Source organism: Cuculus canorus, chromosome 11 (assembly GCF_017976375.1).
Source record: "Cuculus canorus isolate bCucCan1 chromosome 11, bCucCan1.pri, whole genome shotgun sequence".
In the NCBI taxonomy this organism is placed as follows: Eukaryota; Metazoa; Chordata; class Aves; order Cuculiformes; family Cuculidae; genus Cuculus; species Cuculus canorus.
In genome coordinates, this window is record NC_071411.1 from 3,781,326 (window position 1) to 3,802,850 (window position 21,525).

General features: G+C 52.7%; 1 protein-coding gene and 1 long non-coding RNA gene across 2 annotated transcripts in view; both read right to left on the reverse strand.

Annotated features, from left to right (window-relative positions):
* The window catches only part of TEX264 (testis expressed 264, ER-phagy receptor), a 42,321-nt gene extending 30,738 nt beyond the window's left edge, over positions 1–11,583 (reverse strand). The window contains exons 1-4 of the mRNA XM_054076819.1: positions 11,455–11,583; positions 10,473–10,540; positions 9,044–9,335; positions 2,934–3,155 (exon numbers count right to left, since the gene is read on the reverse strand). Coding sequence (XP_053932794.1) covers positions 2,934–3,155; positions 9,044–9,322 — 501 coding nt within the window. The 5' untranslated portion in view covers positions 9,323–9,335; positions 10,473–10,540; positions 11,455–11,583. The remainder of the gene's footprint in view (positions 1–2,933; positions 3,156–9,043; positions 9,336–10,472; positions 10,541–11,454) is intronic.
* On the reverse strand, positions 7–2,854 carry LOC128853275 (uncharacterized). Its single transcript, XR_008451708.1, has 3 exons — positions 1,882–2,854; positions 1,141–1,234; positions 7–257 (listed from the first exon to the last, which is right to left on the reverse strand). It is a non-coding gene; the product is annotated as an uncharacterized LOC128853275 (long non-coding RNA).
* Positions 11,584–21,525: the final 9,942 nt, after the last annotated feature.

Here is a 21,525-nt window from a genome sequence, read left to right on the forward strand (position 1 = left end):
TATAAATTGTATTTTTAATCTTCCCTGTCTCTCCGAAGCAGCAGTGGACCCGGACACACAAAGCCCAGGATGCTGAAAGCTGGTGCTGCTGCTGCACCCACACTGCTCAGGAAACCTGGGTCACAGACGTCCTCTGTAACTTCAGCGTCGCACCAAGGAGTTCAGAGGGACCCACACTCGCCCTCCATGTCCAGCAGTCTTCAGCCTCAGGAGCCCGATGTCCCCAGCTGTAACCTCGGGATGCTGCAGGAAGGGCGCTGGAGGGCCACCGCAGTGAGGCTTCCTCCACCTCTGCCCTAGACTTCCCCACCACCTCTCGCAGTCCTGCTCCCTCAATCAGTCCCCAAACCCAGGCTCCTTCACCACACAAATCCCATCCAGTCCCTTTCTCCTCCTCTATTTTTCAGCATCCCTAAAGCTTTCTCCACTCTCCCTCACCATCTTCTACCCCTCTCGCTGCCTTCTCCACCTCCCTCCCCATCCGCTGTTCTCCCACATCTCCTTCCTATGACCAGGCGGCCATGCCATCCTTCCTCCACTTCAGCTAATTCCCTCTCTCCATGGGAGTTAGTGTTTCATCTCTACCTCGGAGCCCTCTTTCAGGCCAACTGTCTTTTGCCATCCCCTTCCTCCCCGCTGCCGCTGGGGTGGGAGGGCGGCGGGGGTGACTTGCACGCTCGGCAGGCCTGACCCCCAGCTCTCATTAACAACACCCTTCTCAAAGCAGTCGCAGCGTGAAATAAATAAATAAAGCAAATCTCTGTCTCGCTGCTGTCTCGGGTTGCTTAAGGAAGCCAGGCATCGGGGTGGGATGAAGGATGCTATTTGGAGAAGCTGTCTCCATGGCAACCCCCATTCCCACCACTGAGCGGGCATAGGTCACCTGTTTCCACGAAAGTTTTCCCCCTCCTTCCCCATCCTTCCACCCCCTGGGACGTGCCAGCACAGCCCCAAGGGCGCAGGTGGTCTGGGATGTGGGAGAAGTGGCAGGGATGCGGCTGGCATGGCTGCAAACGGCATCCGAAGTCCCCCAAAACGCATTGGAGAAACCCGGGACATCCCCAGGGTGCGGCGTGTGGGGACAGGCAGCACCCATTCCCCTCCACCCCATACCCACCAGCAACTCCATCATCTCCCTACCTGTGTCCCCCAGTCAACGTGGGCAGGGGACCACGTTCTGCTGCAGGACTCGGTGATGTCGCAGGCACACACCCCGACGCACACGCTGCCAGGACTGGGGCAGAGATCAAAATGTGTCCCCTCCCGCTGTACGTGGCCCTGGGTGCTGCGCTCCCTATACTTTCAGTTATTTGTTTTAATTCGCAATCGGCTGCTCCCATTAAAAGCTGCCAGGTGCTCCTGTGGTTCCCTTTTTAGCTCCAACAACTCCATCTCTCATGCGATAGATGCACTCACCAGGACCTTTTCCCAAGTAAGGCAGCATCAGCCCCGCATTGCCGAGCGCTCCCGTGGCCAACCTGATGCTCCCACCCGTGCCAGCCCCCTTCCTGCACACCCACGCGTCCATCGCAGGGCTGGCAGCAGTGCCCAATCCCCCCCATGCCAAAACAGCTGGCAGAGCGGGAGAGGATGGGGAGAGGATGGGGAGAGGATGGGGAGAGGATGGGGAGAGGATGGGGAGAGGATGGGGAGAGGATGGGGAGAGGATGGGGAGAGGATGGGGAGAGGATGGGGAGAGGATGGGGAGAGGATGGGGAGAGGATGGGGAGAGGATGGGGAGAGGATGGGGAGAGGATGGGGAGAGGATGGGGAGAGGATGGGGAGAGGATGGGGAGAGGATGGGGAGAGGATGGGGAGAGGAGAACGGGGAACTGATTCTGCTCTCCAACACAGCAGGGGCACAAGCAGCAGTGGTCTCACCCACTGCCGGTGTTAACGCATCTGCCGGTACCAGCAAGCAGCTCCCTAAGGCCAGGGCAGAGAAGAAGGTCGGCAAAGAGCCCCCAGCTGAAGTTCTGGGCATGGCACCAGAGCAGCCATCCTGCAACACAGCGCAGGCTGGAGGGATTCACACAGTTCCCCCACAGGGCTGGGAGTTTCGCCAGAAAAAGCAAGTTTATAAATAGTGCGTTTCAACACGAACAAATGAAAGTGGCAGAACTCGACAGCCAGATAAGCCAGGGGCTGTGTGCCAGCCCCTCCCCAGCATCCTCCCCCTCCAGGAAGGACAGTCCCTTCTCTCCACCACCCAGCTGGCCAGGACCATCCCTGCTCTCTAGAGAGCCTGGATCTGGAGCGGTCCGTGTCAGACGTGCTGCTTGGGAACATCCTTGCTGCAGCTGTCCTGGCAGCCAAAGCAAGGCAGCAAAGCTGGTTTCAAGAAGACCAGAAGCAGCGGGGATGGCCACCTGCTCAGCTGAGGGGTGAGGGCAAACACAGCCCACAGCAGCCAGCTGCCCAGACAGGGCTAAAGGCAACAAATTTCAATGTCTTGCTTGAAACCAAGTATTCATAAGCCTATGGCCCAGAAAGTTTCTAACATCTCCTCCCACCCTTGCAGAAGATAGCTGCCCCACCAGAGGGACTGGCACTTGAAACAGAAGTTTGATGACACGATGCATTACACCGAAGGGGCACATACCTGCCAGATCCTAACAACAACTAAGGCACTCAAGGGGAAAACCAGCTTTTATCTCTATGTTAAGGAGAAGAGCAGCAAGTTGTCAGCTAATAACTTGCTTTTCATAAACACAAAACAGCAGAAAACACAACCCTGTGCCTACAGAACGAACGGGAGGACATCCCTGCTGGGGAACTACCTGCCAGATTGCAAAAGGAGGGATATTGATGGTGGTGCCCAAGGGAAGACATCAAGAGATGACATGTCAGAGCAGCCTCATCAGCTGTCAGCAAGAGAAGCTTCTGCCAGTCCACCAAATACATGCAATGCTCTTCGTGACACACTGGCTTACCTTGATGTAGGTATCAAGGGCTGGGTGGACACGGTTGACTGCTAGATGGATGGACAGTGGCGTGGTGAACGGGAAGGTCGCCATGACCACATGGCTGGGAGCGGGGAAGGAGAAGATCTTGAAGCCATACTTCTGGAACCGTTTGATCTGCTCTTCCGATGGCTTTGCATCTCCCTCACTCAGGATTCGGCCTATGGCGAAGCGGCACTTCTCCGGATTCACCTGGGTGAAGGGGACAGACAGACGGGGTCAGAAGAGAGAGGCTGAAGGCTGGCCAAAACCACCCCCTGCTGAGCATAAAGGCAGGAGAGTAATATGAACCAGGGTAAACGCAATGGCCCGGCAGGATCGGGCACATTAAACCAAGTGCCTGCTCCCAGTCAGGACTGACCCAGGCCCAAAGTGTCCATGCTCCTCCCAGTCTAAGCTCACAGCCCGGTGAGGCCCTCCTTGGAGGCAGAGGGACTCACAGCAGAGAAGAACCACAGGGCTGCTCACTCAAACCCACCCCAGGTGACAGTCACGGTAGAAGGCATATCTTCTGGCCCCTTCATCAGAGACCTGACTGTTGAGACGTGCTCCCCACCTTCCCCATCTGCAGGTCATCCCTGTGACTCCAGGGAGGCTAAAAAGAGACACAACCACAACCAGCCTGGCTTGCCTCCATCCCACCCCCAAGAGGTCACCCTGCAGGAGTGCCTGCCCCCAACAGCCACCCAGACACGTGTCCCACCAGCAGAAGCCACCAGTATGAAGCCAGACAGAAATCCAGAGACTGATGGGTCCCTCCTGAGTGGGCATAGTCAGTCCAGTGCAGTTTCAGGGGTGGGGAAACTGAGGCACAGAAGACTTGCACCAAGCTGTTTGTAGCAACATGAAGAGAAACACATCCTCTTCCATCCTGGATCCCAACAAGATGCAAAACACAAAATGTGCTCTCTTTGCAGATTTGGGGATGCCTCCCATCAAGGAAGAAGGCTGCGGGGTGCCCAGGCATCAAGGAAGGGGGCACCATCTGAATGTTCATACTTCCGTGCCGTCTACTCTCAAGCCTGCCAGAGAATGAGCCGATGTGGCAGTGAGCAACCAGGAGTGGCGGATGCATGAGTCAGGCTACCTTTTGCCAACCATTCCTTTTCTGGTGAGGGCTGGAGAATCAAAGTCTCCAAATTCGCATCACACAAGGTGGCAAACCTCACCAGGATTTGCCAGGATGCCTGACAACGGCAGTGAGATAGACGGACACCTCGCAGCCACTGGCATCGCAAAGCTCTCCCAGGAATGACCACAGAATGTTTGGGTTGGAAGGAACCTTTACGAGTCATCCAGTCCAACCCACCCCGCAGGAGCAGGGACATCTTTACTCAGATCAGGCTGCTCTGAGCCCCATCCAACCTGACTTTGAATGTTTCCAGGGATGGGGCCACCACTGCCTCCCTGAGCAACCTGTACCAGTGTACCATTTCTTCCTTACACCCAGCCTAAATCTGCCCTCCCTTAGTTTAAAACCATTACTCCCCGTCCTGTCAAAATGCTAGGAGGCAGCAAGAAGGTGCAGACAAAGCCAGGGTGTTACCACTCCCACCTTCCCATTCCCACACACCCTCCCTTGCCCTCCTTTTCCCTTAAACACCCTTTAAAGCCGCACGTTAGGACCATCCCAGAGGTGAAACACAAGCAGATGTAAACAGGAAGGAGGAAAACACTGTGGGAAGCAGCAGCAGCCTCCAGGCTGGGCCTGGGTGCCTGACAGCTCGCTTTTGCCCTCCTGTGCTGCAAGAAGGAGCTGCAGACAGGGCTCTGTGGAGCTTCACTGCTTTGGGGCAGGGAAGAAAGAGGCTGATCCACCCTCGAGACAGCAAGAGGCAGCAAGCATCCACGGGGAAAGGCCCAAAGGAAGCGAGATAAATCTAGATAGAATTCTTTTTAAATACCACATCTCCATTCACACCCTGAGCAAAGGCAGTTCCCCACAGCCCCAGAGCAATCAGCCAAAGGATCCGAGCTGAGCACCGCTCGGGCCAGGTGCTGTTTGCATCCTCCTTTCTCCTTTTAACTTACTTTTTCATAGCTCGCAGCCCCGCAGGTGTTTTTTTCCAGGGCAGCCGCAAGGCAGATTTGCCTTTTCCCCTGTCTGGCAAAGCCCATCTCAAGGGAAGGAAGGAAATATTCCAGTTAAAACCAGCCTTTCCCTAACAAATACGTCCTTTTGGGATAGGAGGTGCTGATCGAAGCCTCCGCTCCCTCAAGTGCCCCCACAGAGAAGTTTTAGAAACAATTAGCTAACCTAATCACCTGCAGTTCTGCCTACGGGAGCAAAATCCCGCATTCACAGAGCGTTTTGGCCCCATCCATGCAATGCTTGGGCACAGGCCGATGGCTGAGCACAAACGGCACTGCAGCCCAAGCACGTGCCTACACCTAAACGTGAGCAGAAGGGTTCGGCTGGAGCTGAGCACAAACCCTGCCACGTCCAGGCCTTGCTGAGGAGTTCTTTTTGTTCCTGCCAGAGGTGGGAGAAGGAGGGAGAAGTCCTCTGGGCTGCTAAATATTAAATAAAAAAGGAAAAAGGGGAAAAAGAAGCGCAAATTAATATTAATCTTGTCCATTAAAACACATAAAACATCGCTGGCAGGGATTCGGCAGCACTCGGGGAGCATCCTAGTGTGAACGCTGCCGAGCCAGGAGCCCGCAGGGAGCCCTGGGGATGTCGGCAACGGCGGCCGCTCCGAGGCCTGGTGTGACCCCACGGCAGCCCACATGCTCCAGGCCATGGGGCTCCCCCTGCCCCACTCCCAGCCAGGGGACAACTCACGGGCTCTGGTATCGCCATCCTCTCTCCTCGCAAGAGCTTCCTTTGGCGCGAGTCCACCAACAATGCAAACGCCGCACCAGCCCCTTCCTGCTGCAGTGCCGGGGGCACCAAACCCCCCAGTGCTGGTGGCCAAGAGCTGGGCTTGAGGGGGCAGCTTGGCCAGAGCCCTTGGTGCTCAGCCAGGGACACCGCAGGACACAGCGGGCAACAAGAACGTTTCGCTGCCCGATGACAAAAGGTCTATTTTTGGTGACAAGTCAACATCCGCGATGCACAGCCAGCTCCAGGCAGACCAGCCTCTGAGGTCAGCAGAGCACCAAGAAGAGGTCATCTCTTCTGCCTGGGGGAAAGGCAGCCTGGGTGACCAATCCCACTCTGCTGGACCTCCAGGAATGAGAAGCCAGAAGCACACACACCATCTCCCACTCCTGCACCATCACGGCTACGCTGGGGACGAGGACGCAGGGTCATCCCACGAGACACAGGGTGCCTGGTGCCCAAACCAGAACATCAGGCATGAGTGTTGCAGCTGCTGGCCAAGTGACTTACCCAAAACTGCCTCTTTTTTAGCTGCTCTGAGGCAAGGCAGGCTCTGCCCATCCTGCCAAAGGACGCCCTCACTCCCAATACGCTGCCTGGCCTAGCCTAGCAGACGCAGATCTCCACAGGAACCAATTCAGGAGCCACAGGATCAGCCTGGAAAAGGTCCTGCCAGCGCCTTGGCTGCTCCAGCAGACCTGAGTCTGGTGGCACGCTCAGCTGTGTTGGGCAAGAGGAGTCACAGGCTCCACAGGTATGTCCTGCATCGCCCCGCTGTGCCCCAGCCACTGCACACCTATGGAGGCAGGAGGCTGGGGCTGATGTCACCTGCCCAACGTCATGAGCAATCGCAGCCCTTCCAGACACGGGCAAGGTCGGCAGGGCTGCCTGCCAAGCCCTGGAGAGCAGGTTATGCTCCCATCACGAGAACCAACCACGCGACCTCCGGAGCTTGGGACAACTGGTCACAGAGATGCATTATAGGCTTTGTTGGGCCTCAGGAACTTCCAGCACCCTCCAGGCTCACTCCACAAGCACTGGATCAGTGGCCAGACCACAGGCAAGCGAGTACAGACCCCTCAGCAGGGCAGGGATAGAAGGCCTCCAGATCCAGTAGCACGCTCCAGTCCAGACTGGGCACTAGCTGAGTCACCAGGCAGAGGTCCCAGTGACCCTTGACCAAGAGCTGCCTCCACCTGCTGAGCCCTGAACGCAGACAAACCTCCCTCAGTTACTCCTTGGCTACCAGAAGAATTCAGCCATGCTGGCAGAGGTGGTCTTCCCCTCCTGAAAGACCTAACTGCAAAAGAAGAAACATTTGGCTTCCCGGACAGACACCAGAGATCCACAGACAAGGTCTGCAGCCCCACAGCTTGCTCCAGCCACAGGGCAAAGGCAGAGTTGCAACAGATGCAGAAAGAGGAGAAAAAAAAGACAGGACCAGAAAGAGGAGGCAGCTTCATCCTGCATGGACACCCCAACTTTCCAGGGTCATACAGGAGCCATTCAGCTGGTGTTGCCAGGGAAAACACTCCCTGTGCCAGTCACAACAGGAGTCACCACAAATACCCTTATCTTTGGGTCACACCAGTACAAGCTTTTACTTGCCCGTGCTTCCACAAGCAGAGAGGTAAGGTAGAGCACTCATGCAGAAAAGGTCTGCAGGGCAACCACAGACAGGTCCACATGACGTTCCCGGAGCAGGGCAGCACCAAGAATGGACGCTGAGCCCTTCTGAAAGTACTGACTGCCCTCCTTCACCCCAGTGGCAAAGAAGCAGCAGCAGCACCGGGGTTCTCAATTCCAGAAGAGGACCTCAACACAAGGACCAGGACACAAAATTAGTGGTGGGAGAACTAGCTGCTCTGACTACACGGGCCCTGGCGCACCAGGCACTCCCCATGGCTCCCATCCCTCACCCACTCCAAACTCAACACTTCTTGCATGTCTAGCCGAACCCTGCCTCTTTCCAGAAGGAAGCCCTCTTTGTCCCCTTCCTTCCCAGGCCAGGAAGGGCACTGCGGGGTGTCTCATCTCAGCCTCCCTTGACCCAGAAGCAAAACAGGGAGGTAAAGATAAGTCCGCTCATCATAGGACACAAAGACACAAGGTGGTTGAGTGCACCAGGCTCTGCTGAGCAGTCAGCTCAGTGTTTTCTCGCCTTTATTATCTTCCTGCCACAGTGCTCCGAGGAGCCACTCAGCACTGCATTTTCATGGACAAAGTTCCCTCTAAGAGGTCCAACCCTTGGAAGCACCATCTTGCAAGCAACGAAACGGAGGCAAGTACGCTGCAGCCCCTGAGGTTCCTGAAGCAGTGCCAGTCACCCTCAGAGCAGAAGCCCTGGGCTAGAGCTGCCAGCCCAAACACCGTGCCCACACCAGCCCCCAGCACACGTGCCCAAGCACACGCACGTGGCTGCTGGCCACCCTGCCATCCCTCCCCTCCATGGCATTCCTCCACGGTCACACTAGTTACCGCTGAATTATCTGGGAGCCAGGCTGTCTGCCACGGACAAATGCCCACATGCCATTATCTGGAGACCCCAGTGCCATTGAGCATCGGCAGCCAGGCTCCTTGCACCCCAGCAAGTTACGGTGCACTTTTGTTTGCTCCTTATCCTGGACCGTACCCACCAGAGCACTTAGGTCTGGCTGGGAGCCATCAGGCAGTGCACTTTCTGCTCACCTCAGCTTGAAGAGCATCATGGAGTAACTGTTTCATCAGACAGGAGCCCTCAGCACGCACCACCTGAGGTTTCAGTAGGAGCTCTCAGGGGATGCAAGGACTACAGGGAAGCTCAGAAATACATGAGAGCACTAGAAACAAGAGAAGGAGTATGGATGAGGACACAGCCAGCTGAAGAGACTATTTGCTCTCAACTGTAGAGCTGCAAGTCCAGAAGGAGCCTCAGCTACACTTCCTGCAGCCAGGGGACCTGCCAAGGAATGCCTCACCCTGGAGTCAATGACATTGGCCTCTGCTCCATAACCAGAGCCATCATCATGCTGATGTTCAGCAGTAGCTATCAGAAGATAACAAGCTTTGCTTTCCCAATGACTTCCAGTTAGGACTATCCAAGAAACCATCTGTTTTCAGGTGCCTCTCCCCACAAAGCATCCTCTGCAGATCTGGGAGACCTTGCAAACTCATCTATGGAGCTCATCTATGGAGGATGAGCTGTGAGTGCCTGAAATACAGTCAGGGAGCATCCCGAGCCCAGAACTCGGGTGCGGACCATGAAAGCACACCTTACCGTGTGAGGGTTGTCGTAGTAGACACCGATGGAGTAGAGCTTTGAAGAGATGCTGCAGCCGTCCGTGAAGAGCTGCCCCGATTCACCGTACGGGCCCACCCTGAACTTGTAGGCCAGCGTGATGCTGCCGACAGGCGGGGAGCCAGCACTCACAACCACCTCCGTGAAGAGCCCCGAGTAGACAGCGAAACCAAAAACAGTCAGCAGCAGCAAGGCAACCAGCACCACAATGAGCCCGAGGAGCACCCAGTCGGACAGGATGGATGCGAGATGCTCCATGTTTTCTGATGCACTAGTGGCAAGAGGAGAGAAGGAAAAGGAGTCAAGTGCACACTGGACAAGCAATCAGTCTTTAAAGCTATTTATTTGCAGTAAAACACACCCACTTCCAATTTCTCTTATGCGGGAAGCTTAAAGACAGTGGAGCCCTCCCAGAATATTAGTCCCATGTTGCATCAGCTTGTTCCAATTGGTCACCAGGTACGATTATGCTCCTTCAGAGCCACTTGGGAATTAGCTAGTTACAGGGGAAGGAGCAAGAGGCATTGTCCCCATCTTCCTAGAACCAGCCACATCGCTCATGCCCAGCCTTGCACCCAGAAGAAACCAAAAACTACCCCAGGAGTGCCTATAACCAACAGATACGCAGCACTGGGTTACAGATCAGGGGACCATAATCAAATCATTTCTCATTTGTAGACACCAGACTCAGCATCGTGACCAGGGCAGCTCCTTCGTCAGAAAGTCTAGAAGTCCAGGCCTTTAAAGACCCAAGTGAGGACCACGCTGGTTCAGAACTGAGCCCTGCATCCAGACCTGAGCACAGACAGAGGCTCAGAGGAAGCTGAGAAAGCATCCCCAGTGCACTCAGGTGCAATGAATTACTGCTACTCCTTTGATATGGCTTTTTTTTTTTTGAGCTAAAAGGGGTTTTACAACCCTAGCCAAGATTTCCTGGTTTGTTTGCTCTCCTTTCTGACTGCAGGACACAGCAGCCTGGCAAACACCTCCTGCTCGTTTTCAACCACCAAGGGCAACCTCTCTGGAGAGCTGCAACCCAACCCAGCGCAGGGGAGTTGTTTGTGCTTTGTTCTCCCTCGAAACGCAGCTCTGGGGACAAGGACTGGCTGCCACACTCCCCTGGGACGTTCACAGGAGCTAAGTTTGAAAGCAAAGGTTGAAGTAAACAATTCACCTTCACCTCTGGGTTATAAACACACGCTGCCCAAAAAAGTCATCCACGGCGGCTGCCACTTGCGCAGTTTCATAGTGAGAGAAAAGCCACATCCTGGTAGGAACTGCAGGCAGCTCCGCTCGGCTTGACTCCGGCGAGCAGGGGTGCAGCAAAGCCCAAAGTCAGCAGCGCCAGCATTCTCTGTGCTGTGGCAGTGCCAGGCTGGGCATCGTCTCACACCACGGCTCTACTCACCTGAGAAACCAGCTCAGCCCAGGAACCGTTCACGACATCTGATCCGCAGGGGCGCAGGATCTGTGGCGCTGCAGCAGGAAAAAATAAATAGCATTGCTTCCTTCTAAACTCACAAGAGCAAAAGCAGAGTCACAGCAGAGCACCCAAAAGGCTCTCCAGGAGGGGTGTCCCCAGGAGAACCTTCTCCTGCAGCACCCCAAAGGCCGGGATTCCTTCCCAGCACACCTTGGCTGAACACACGGGCACCGAGAAACACGGGAACTGGGGAGCACGAGGACAAGGATGGCAGAAGCAGCCACCTCCGCTGGTGTGTCCCACGTCAGGCCATCCCGACACTGCTCACCCGGGACCCCGACCCGCACCCGCTGCTGCTCGGGGCTGACCTCGGAATCGCGGCACTTTGGCTCAGCCGGAGCATCCGAACCCGCTCCCAGCAGCACCTGCCTCCAACCCATGGCCAACACGCGCTTGTTCCACGCAGACCACGGTTTGGTGATGCCAAACCCACAGCCCCGGGCACGGCCGGCCCTGAGGAAACGGGGCAGGTTCTGGCTGGTGCTCCCGGTCCCGGGGCACGGGCAGTCCCACCTGCCCCAAAACGGGCAGCCAAGCGCACCGTCCCTGCCCAGCGCGGCTGCGGGCAGGCATCGGTAGCGGCACTGGCTGCAGGCACTGAGTACTGACATTGGCACCGGTACCGGCATTGGGCGGTGAGCACCGGCCACCGACACTGGCACCGGGACCGGCTGCGGGTGGGCACGAGGCACCCCTGCGGGCGGTGAGCAGCGGGCACCGGCTACAACCCCCGCCGCCGGCCTGGACACCCGAGCAGAGAGGGAACCGCCGGGCCCCGCCGGTGCCGCCCGGTTCCCAGCAAGCCGCGCCTCGGGTGTGGAGAACCGTACCGGCGCGGCGCTGCCCTCCCGGCCCCCCACCCCGGTACCGGCCGGAGGGGATCCCGGCACCACCCCGCTCTGCTCACCCGGGGCTCGCCGTGATCGGCCGGACCGGAGCGATGCCGGCCCTCGCCCCGCCCCGCCGGTCCCGCCCCGCCCCGGTGGCGGCTGCGCTCGCGGTGCGCGGGGGCGCGCGGGCACGGGGTGGGGCGGCGGGGCCACGTGCCGGGGGGCGGAGCCAATGGGCGAATGGGCGTGACCATGTGCTGTGTGGGCGTGGTTATGCGCCGTGTGTGCTGTGGCGTGGGCGGGGCCAGGGAACTAGGCTTGTTATAAGGGCGTGGTCAGGGAAAGGGGTGGGACCACAGCGGGGCGGGGTCACATCAAGAGGTGTGTCCATGCGGAAGGGGCGGGGCCACATCAAGAGGCGTGTCCATGCGGAAGGGGCGGGGCCGACGGGGAAGGACCGGCTGGGGGTTCGAGATGGGAGAGGATGCTGTGGGGGGTCCTTAGAGCAGCTCCCTGTGCTGGAAGGGGCTCCAGGAAAGCTGGGAAGGATTTTTTACAAGGGCCTGGAGTGATAGGATGAAGGGAAATGGCTTTAGATTGGAAGGGGGAAGGTTTAGATTAGACATTGGGAAGAAATTCTTCATGCTGCGGGTGGGGAGGCCCTGGCACAGGCCGCCCCATCCCTGGAGGTGTTCAGGGCCAGGCTGGATGAGGCTTCAACCAACTTGATCCAGGGAAAGGCATCCCTAGCCATGGCAGGGGGGGGTGGAAATGGGTGATCCTTAAAGTTCATTCCAACCCAAACCATTCTACAATTCTATAATTCTATGCTAGAAGGGCCCAGACATAATTCCCCTCCTCCTTTTCTTCCTGCTGCATAAAAGCAACCTTCCCACCTCTCCACGCCAAGCTTTCTCCAGCCCTCTCAGCAGGGAAGGTTTGGTCTGTGCTGGAACACCCAACAATCCGCTCGTCCAAGCCAAGAAGAAGCAGAGGAGTTTGCTGCTGCCTCTGCTGCTGTGGTTTCACATCCGTTTCCCAGACATCCCACCCCCCTTTGTCAAGGCTGTTTGCAGAGGTAGTTCCAGGCACTGCTTTTCACTGACATGAAGCTGAAGAGCTCACTTATGAACAGTAGTTTGAAATAGTGCAATACTTGCCTTTCTCCAGCAGACTCCTAGCGAGGATCTTGAGGCTTTCTGTAAACTGGAATAAGTTAAACCTCAGAGCCCCTCCTTGTATTTGGCGTTACAGCTGTTTTGCAGCTGGAATAAAATATGTCAGCTTGGTTACGTGTCTCCCCTGGAGCCATACAGCAAATCACAGGCAGGAAGAGGAACAGAACTCAACCTTTAACTGCCAGCTCTGGCCACCAGACACTTCTCTCTCCCCCAGCCTTGGAATGATTTAACTCAGAGTACATGTAATACTTAACACACATTTTCCCATGACAACAGCAAATGCTACAGTTTGGGTCTCATTTAACAGCTTCATGCCTTCCTTCTAAAACAGTACAATGAAAAGAGTAGAAGCAGAAGGATGTAAGATGTGTTTTCTCTGGCAGGCTCCATGCTTCTCCTCCCCTGCTCAGCCACATTGCACACCCATCACCTCGGAGCGTGTCAGCCAACTGAGCTGGTGCCCCAGTGGGGGCCCTGGACATCCTGTTACGGCAGATACTTGGTCTCACCAGACTTGTTTGGGCCCTCCTGGGCCCCACACGTCTCTGAGCCTCACATGTCTCTGATGGGACGTGGGTCAGCCCATTCTCATTTAAATTCTCTTAGCGGCAGGGAGAAACAGAGGTGGTTTGTGAGCAGGAGCAGGTGTGGACAAGCTGTCAGGCTCTAGGCGATGTTTCTCCATCCACCGTAGCTGCTCCATGGAGGGGCTCTGGCTTCACCCCAGCAGTCAGCAATGATGCTCAGCAGGGCAGTCACCGCACCCCATTTCCCCAGTGCTCCACATCGTCTCAGCAGAGCACGTGGTACTTGTGCCGGGGTGTTTGGCTCAGCCTGTGGGCTTCCCAGTTCTGCTCTCACCTGCTAGATCCTCCATCCCCTGCTCCTGTGGGCTTGTAATTAAATGCACATTTTAAGTTATGGAATGAACTTTTCAGGCAGGCGCATAACCTCCCCTACCTCCTGCCTTCTGAAACCACAAGGGTCGCGTTTAGATTCTCGCCTTGTGTTCAGATCCCAGTCCCAAACCAAACTTGGAACGGGTAGGATCCACTCATTCAATCAAAACTCAAGCCACCAAACCAAACAGAATGGACTGCAATGGTGGGCAAAACACTCAGTGATGCCTGCACGGTGTCTTGAGCTGCAAAGACGTACAGCAGCAGGACAAGGAGGAATTTCCAGTTTGGAGACCAGTCCTTTCCTGTCTGGTGCATGGCATCCTATGATTTCTCAATAATTTTTCAGTGTTGTACCTTTAAAATAACCAGGCTCTTTGCTCCTGTAATTAGCTGTTCCAAATACGTCCTCTGGGCAGGTGGGGGTCAGTAGAAGGTTCCCAACCTGCTTTTATTTAGAACTAGCGTGTACCTGTCTTTTCTTGTGCGTATACTGACTGCAGCCTCTGGTGAGGTTTAATACTTTCGGGGTAAACATCTCAGTAGGGCTTTCATTTTCCCTGGGATAAATAAATAAAAGTGTTCTTACAAATCACCCTCCATTCCCCTTCACTACACCTATTCCATTTTGATTTAATATTTTTTGATAGGAACACATAGACGGATTCCCCTGGGTATTTTGTTAGGATTTTTGTCATAATCCTGACTTCTGTCATGGGGAATTTCCATAGTTATTACAAACAAACTTCCATGAAGTTATAGAATAAAAACTTCTGCAAGTTGTAGCCTATGAGCTTCTCCTTTTTTCTAGTGAAGCACTGAACAGCAGATCAGAATTCTGCACCTCTGTAAGATGGAATTTTATTTAACAGATTGTGATGGAGCTTTGATCCCTTCTTTTCAGATGCCGCACCACCTCTGGTGGCTGCTGGGAGATGTATCAGCAGCCATTCAGACTCTTCTCCTCAGGGTCAGTAATCGCATTTCTACATTGCTTTGATTTTCTGTGAATAAAGAATTCGGAGGAGTGCATTATTTAACTTCAAACACCCCTGAAAACGATTTTCAGCTGTTTATAGCTCCAGTCATTTGGAAGTAGGGTGAACAACTCTGACTCATGACCAAACAGGTCTGGTCAAATTCCTCCTGTGATGCCAAGCAGGGGTCAGAAGGGAGCTCTTCTCCACAGTGGCGTTCTGTTCTCCCAAAACTGGTATCCATGCTACTCATGGGTGTTTGTGTTTGATCCAGAAGGGATTCCAGAGAAGCTCGACATGAGCCAGCAGTGTACGCTCGCAGCCCAGAAGGCCAACCATATCCTGGGCTGCATCCAAAGCAGCGTGGCCTGCAGGGCGAGGGAGGGGATTCTGCCCCTCTGTTCCTCTCTTGTGAGACCTTATCGGGATTATTGTGTCCAGTTCTGGAATCCTCAACATAAGAAGGATATGGAGCTGTTGGAAGAGGCCCAGAGGAGGCTATAAAGATGATCGGAGGGCTGGAGCAGCTCCCGTACGAGGACAGGCTGAGAGAGTTGGGCATGTTCAACCTGGAGAAGGCTCAGAGAAACCTTATGGTGACATTCCAGTACCTGAAGGGGCTACAGGAAAGCTGGGGAGGGGCTGTTGACAAACGCTTGTAGTGATGGGATGAGGGGCAATGGGTATAAACTGGAGAGGGGCAGATTTAGACTGGACATAAGGAGGAATTTCTTCATGATGAGAGTGGTGAGGCGCTGGCATAGGTTGCACAGGGACTTGTGGCTGCCCCATCCCTGGGGGTGGATGGGCCTTGGGCAGCCTGATCCAGTGGGAGGTGTCCCTGTGCATGGCAGAGGATTGGAACTAGATGATCTTTAAGGTCCCTTCCAACCCAAACTATTATATGGTTCTATGATTTGCATTGAAATATTCACTTAATTTCTCCTCCTGTGGTAGGCCTTCAACTTTCATCGTCTTAGCAGCGATCATGTACTTCCTTCTTCATCCTGAGGATGATCTTATGTTGTCTTTGAGCTATGGAAGAATACACATCTACAAAACAGGCTTTTCTGGGGTTTTTTTAGCCTCTGCTCTTGAACATGAAGCTTAGATTAAGTTTAGATTTTTTTTTTCTTGCTGAAAACATGAGATATTTTGCCCAGAGTGTTCTTCCGTTTTCCATCCAGACAGAAACAAGAAGGAGAACGTGAACACACTACGCGCTGTCTCGCTGGCTTTACAAACTGTGCTTGCAAAAAGCGCTGGGTTTAATGTGGTCATGTCAACAAGCTCCTTCTGTACAGCGAGTGGCACTTTAGACTATCATCCAACATTTTTAATGCAGGATCCCCTAACAGGGCTGCAGGGATTTCAGCAGGGTTTTAAGAGCCTCACACAGCTGTGAACGAACCAGAGAGGAGCTGATGTTCCACAGAGCAAAGCAGCCCCGTGGTAATGACACCAATGGAAGCCTTCACGTCAATGGTTCTCCTACAGTGACTGAAGAAGGAGTACAGGTGGACAAATGTGTCACGGGTTGTCACAAGTATTTTGTGCCACTGGAGTGCAAAAAAAACCCCAAGCATAAGGGGCCAATTGAGCAGAAAGCATGTAAACCGCTACAGCACATTTTCTGCTGAAAGCTGGCAGCTTTTCTGACCAGGCTGTTTCTCATCCGTGAAGTGAGAAACTGAGCTGAGGTCAATCTATGTATTACAAGATAGATGAATATCAATGATATGTTGTCTCAATGTTGCATATTTTGTCTTGGCTTTCGCAGGTAAATGGATTTCCCAAGATTTTGGAAGTTTATGAGGCAGTTGTGAGATTTACCTGACCCGTGCTGCCATTTAGGGGTCAGTCCAGCCTTACAGAGTCCCTCTGAAGTTCTGAGAGCGCAGGAGAGGGTCTTCAGCCCTGGGACACAGCCTTAGCAAGCACATTGGAATGACACAGGTGCACAGTGGTGGAAGCTAACTTGGAACCACTCACCACACACGTGACATCCAGTTTGCTTCCTTTACGTCCCCTCCGTTTTCCTCTGTGTATCAGTAACGGTCTTATTTTTATGAAGAAATGCAACTCTGTGCAGAGGTTGGAGAGGGCTGGAGCCACACGTCCCACAGGGACTTATGCCAAAACTCAGAGGCCTAAAAAAGCAACCCTTTCTCCCATTTAGCTACAAAATCTTTTCTCTTCCCATAGGAGAGGGAGAGTTTTACGTCTCTGCAGTATTTCCTCCTGCATCTTTTGCTCCTCATCAAGATAAAAGAACATAAAAGGATTGAATTGTCCATCACTGGGAAAAGGCTTTTTTTTCCAGGTAGACACAGCCCTTTCCTGAGTTACTGAAGCTAAAATATTCTTTAAAAAATTCTTAGCATGAAATGGAGAGATTAAATCCCATGTTTATGCCTTGATTTTTCTCAGGGAGGTTTTTGTGCAACTCTGTTAGTCTGAGCGGAGTTGCCTGGAACAAAGGCTCTTGTTGGTTCAAGTGATCAATTTTAAACTCTTCTCAAACTGAAGAGTCTAGCAAGGATCTTTGTACAACGCCCACAATGTTTCAATATGAACAATTTTAGAGGAAAACTTTCAGAAACTGCCATTCTGAGCTGCAAAAGCTTTCAATTCACAGATATTTCAGTGTGTCAGGGACAGTTCCCTGGCAAATTTGAGTGTTATTTTCCTGGAATAAGTGATCAAGTGACCTGATGTGAGTCAGTCACCACTGTACACGACACACCAGATTTACCAAGAATTCAGACCAGAACTATTACCTCTAAGCTAATCTCAATATATTGACTGAGGGGGAGGAAAGGCTGCTGATTTTTAGCACCAGTACTTTGGGGAAAGATGAACAGGATTTGGAGGACTGACAGGCTGAAGAGAGATTCCATTTCATATGGCATTTGGTATTCCTTCTTCATTTAGCCTTAACAATCCATCTTTCTTGTGCACAAAGCAACACACCAAACCCAGAGCCGCAACAATGACAGTGCATGAGTGCTCCTAAATCATCAGCTCAGGGGTTCGCTACAATTTAAAATGAAGTCATCTGACATAAGAAGAGAAGGCTCCGAGGAGACCTTATAGCGACCTTCTGATACCTGAAGGTGCTACAGGAAAGCTGGGGAGGGGCTGTTCATAAAGGCTTGTGGGGATAGCACGAGGGCCAATGGGTATAAGCTGGAGAGGGGCAGATTTAGGCTACACACAAGGAAGAATTTCTTCACTATGAGAGCAGTGAGACACTGGCACAGGTTGCCCAGGGAAGTTGTGGCTGCCCCATCCCTGGAGGTGTTCAGGTTGGATGGGGTCTTGTGCAGCCTGACCTAATGGGAGGTGTCCCTGACCATCCCAGGGGGTTGGAGCTGGGTGGGCTTTAAGGTCCCTTCCAACCCAAACCATTCTGTGATTCTATAAAGATTATCTCCATGGCTGGAAAAATAGAGCATGATACCCTAGGTAGGATACAGGCTGCCTTGACTTTCAATCTTTATCACCTAACTTTTGTAAGAAGACAAGTGTGGTTGAAATCAGTCCACAAACACGTAATACGGCCACCACTCTCTTTCTTACTCGCTTACTTTTTTCCAACGGCTAACGAATGAATGTGTGTGACTCGCAAGAATTGGGTCCGAGCCATATGGCTGAAGGCAGAAAGACTGCATAAAGACAGCTTCAGTATGAAGTAGAAAAAGACCTTTGTGGTAAATTGAATTTAGCAACGTCACCAGGAGCTTCTGACTCAGAGCCTCATTCTGCCCAGCTGCAGACTGGAACCACCACCCCACCACGTACCTGCCAAACCAGCACGATTCAGCCCACTTGGAGCTCTGCCAGGAGCAGCTGGACAGAAGGCGACTGATGCAGCCGTAAGACAACATATAATGAAGAAATTATTTTTATTTCAGGGTTGTAATTAAGCCATACTGTGTCACACTGCTGCTGGCTGAGGCAGGAAGCTACCGAGGAGTTGCCCTAGGAGAAAGAGCAGATGGAATCAGGTTGTTATCCCACTTCAGACCAGCCCGTGTTAGCTTAAATCAACTTTAAACCAGTTTAACCTAGCTTTTTCCTTGCCTGTTTCTGCTGCCTGGCAGGTGTCCCAGGTGGTTGCCCAGGGAAGTGGTGGCTGCCCCATCCCTGGAGGTATTCAAGGCCAGGTTGGAACTGGATGGGTTTTAACGTCCCTTCCAACCCAAACTATTCTATGATTCAATGAAAGGGCTACTCCATCGCTTGGACACAGAGGGGTGCTCTGTCTCTAGCTCTTAGCAGGTGGGTGTTGCACAGGCTGCAGTTTTCCAGGGGCTTTTGGTGCAACAGAGGAGAGCATCACTACAACAAAAAGCCCAAGACCCCACCGTCAAACATTCCACCTCCAAACAGCTTCTCCTGCCTGCTGCTCCCACCATCCCAGCAGAGCAGTTATTGTGTCTTTTATTGTACAGGGACACAAACCACCACATATATGCAGTTAAAGTGGAGTATTTAAGCACTTTCAGGCCAGCGTCCACCTCCTGCAAGTCAGGCTTATTAACACCTGCCTTCAGTGGGTCACCCAGACAGCTTAACCAGCTCCCAGGTGGGCATCTCTGCTTGCTGAGCAGCTCAACGGTAAGCTGACAGCTCCCTCCTCTGTCAGAAAGTGCTAAAAGCAGCCTAAAAAAATCATATTTATGTCGCTTGGAGCAGGGAATATGAATAACGGAGGACGTTGTGCATTTTCTCTCAGTTTTGCAGATAGTTAGGGAGCATCTCCAGGGTAGTTTCCTAGTAGGACAGGACCCCCCCAGGCAGGTGCACTCAGTGCTGCTGGGGCTCAGCTCTCATCCTGCCCTGGTACAGCTGATTTAGGTGAACCTTCCCACCAGTAGCGGAGCACAACCATGACTTCTTTTCTCTTCCAGCTGTACAAGCACACACCAGGTGTCCTGCTTTGGTCCTTCTGTGATTTAGCTTCTCCAGAGTGTAGCAGCAGACAGCAGAAAAGGAGCGGAGCACAGGCACCGTCGCGCTCAGGCAAGACTGGAGGTTCTTGTAGGTCTGTCCTTGCTGCCCAACTACAGCGTGTTTCACACTGAGGGGTTGTGTTTGTCCTTCCTTCCACGCATAAGACAAACAGAGGGTGTATTGAGCATTTAAAGGCAGATGGAAATCACATATCAGAATTCAGTTCCTGTAGGACATTCTCTCTGGTGCATTCCCGCTGCCTGGGATAGAAGTGGAATGTTGCACACATACGTTTGTATCTGGAGAGGGGCACATAGTCTAAGAGGTTTGGGTTTTTTTGCTGTTTCTTGAAACAAATCCAGAACTGGGGTGGTGGGGCTGCTCAGCAGCAAAACAGGTTTTGAAATACTAGTAAGATAGTGGGGAAATGGAATTCTTTCAGACTAAGTTGCATAAACATATTCAGTTTAGTTTACTCTCTAAAACTAAGAAGGGAAACAGGTTTTATTTCACTCCCACATAGTATAATTCGTTAGAGCTCTTCCAAATATTTCTAAATTCAGAAAGCAGGAAGAAAATGATCAGATTGGTATTGTAAACAGCACAAGAAGAGTTAATATCAAATACCTTACTATATAATTGACATCTCCTAGTCCCTTTCTATTCTAAAAGAAATAGAAAGCATATAGAAATAGAAAGCAAATAGAAACTTACAAAGCATTAAATATTTCAGCATAGCACAGTTATTGCTGGAAACTCTGGGTAAGCACCTCTGATTTTTTTCTGTTCTGCTTAGAAACTCAAAATTCTGGATAAATTTGGTCTTTGAGCATAAACTGAACTTCACTGCTCTCCCTTGCTGCCAGTTGGTCAAACTGTAGATTCTTCTGATAGGGTTTTTAATTCAATTAAGTCTCTCCACGTGTACCACATGGTAAACTTATTTTCATTGCATTTTCTCGCCATAGTTAGAACTGCACACTAAAGGCCAGCAGAATGCCACGTACGAGTTTAACGCAAAGGTGCTGCAGTGGTGTGAAAGAAGACAAAGAATTGAATTGAAATTCATAGCTCTTCTTGGAAGGCCTCTGTTCCTCTGAGCCGTGGTGGTTTCTGTACCAGGGTTTCAATGGGGACACAGATCTGCTTCCTCCTCCAGCAGCCCTCGCTGGTCTCTGGGCCAGGGAAACCAGACCAGTGCCGTCTAGAAGGTGTCTATGCCACAAGCAAACCTGTGCCAGTGTCATACACTTCAATTGCATTGAGCTGGAGCTCAGAAGCTTCTTCTCTCCAACCACAGCTTGTGTTCAACTGCCTTTCGAGGATGCTTCCTTTAGGACTTCAGACAAGCACCTTACCTTCTGAGCATCTTTATCTGCAAGGCAGGTCAAAAAGTAACTTCAGCGAGGCCCGCGCTTGGCCTTAAACCTGTGTAGACTGGAGAGAGAGGAAGAATGATGTCCTAAATGGAAGAAATGCATCTCCTTTTGTTTTGGACTCCGCTGCTTCTACATTGCTTTTTATACAGGCACGACTGGGAGAGTTCCTATTTGTGTAATTATGCCATATACAAGGAAACCGGGAAGACACTTAACACGTCTGGAGTGTCTTGACCTGCTAATTTTCATCCTTTCTGAATCCGAGCAGCCTAGGTTCAGATGAAAGTTCATGACTTTAAGAAGAGCTAAATATCCAAATCAGCTTGGAAAGGCAAGTTGTTGGGGATTTTTTGTTTTGTTTTTCTAAAACCACACACACACCACTACCACACAAATACATTTTTCCTGGGGTAGGCAGATGCTTCACGCTGCTCCGCTGATAGCTCTAAAGCAATGACAACCTTGACATACCATGATATTATGGTGACCATGCCAGCTCCCACCTGTCAAGCTCCCTACCACCAAGTTTCCCAGCACCACAGCTTCTAACCTCCGAGCTTCCCAGCATCCCAGCTTCCAGTACCTGAGCTCCCACCACCAACCTTACCAACACCATGGCTTCCAGCATCACAGCTCCTACCTGCCGAGCTCCCCAGAGCCCACTGCTCCCACCACCAAGGCTCTCTGCACCCACATTCCCAGCACCCCAGCCTCCCCCACCAAGCTCCCCAACACCACAGCTCCCACCACCAA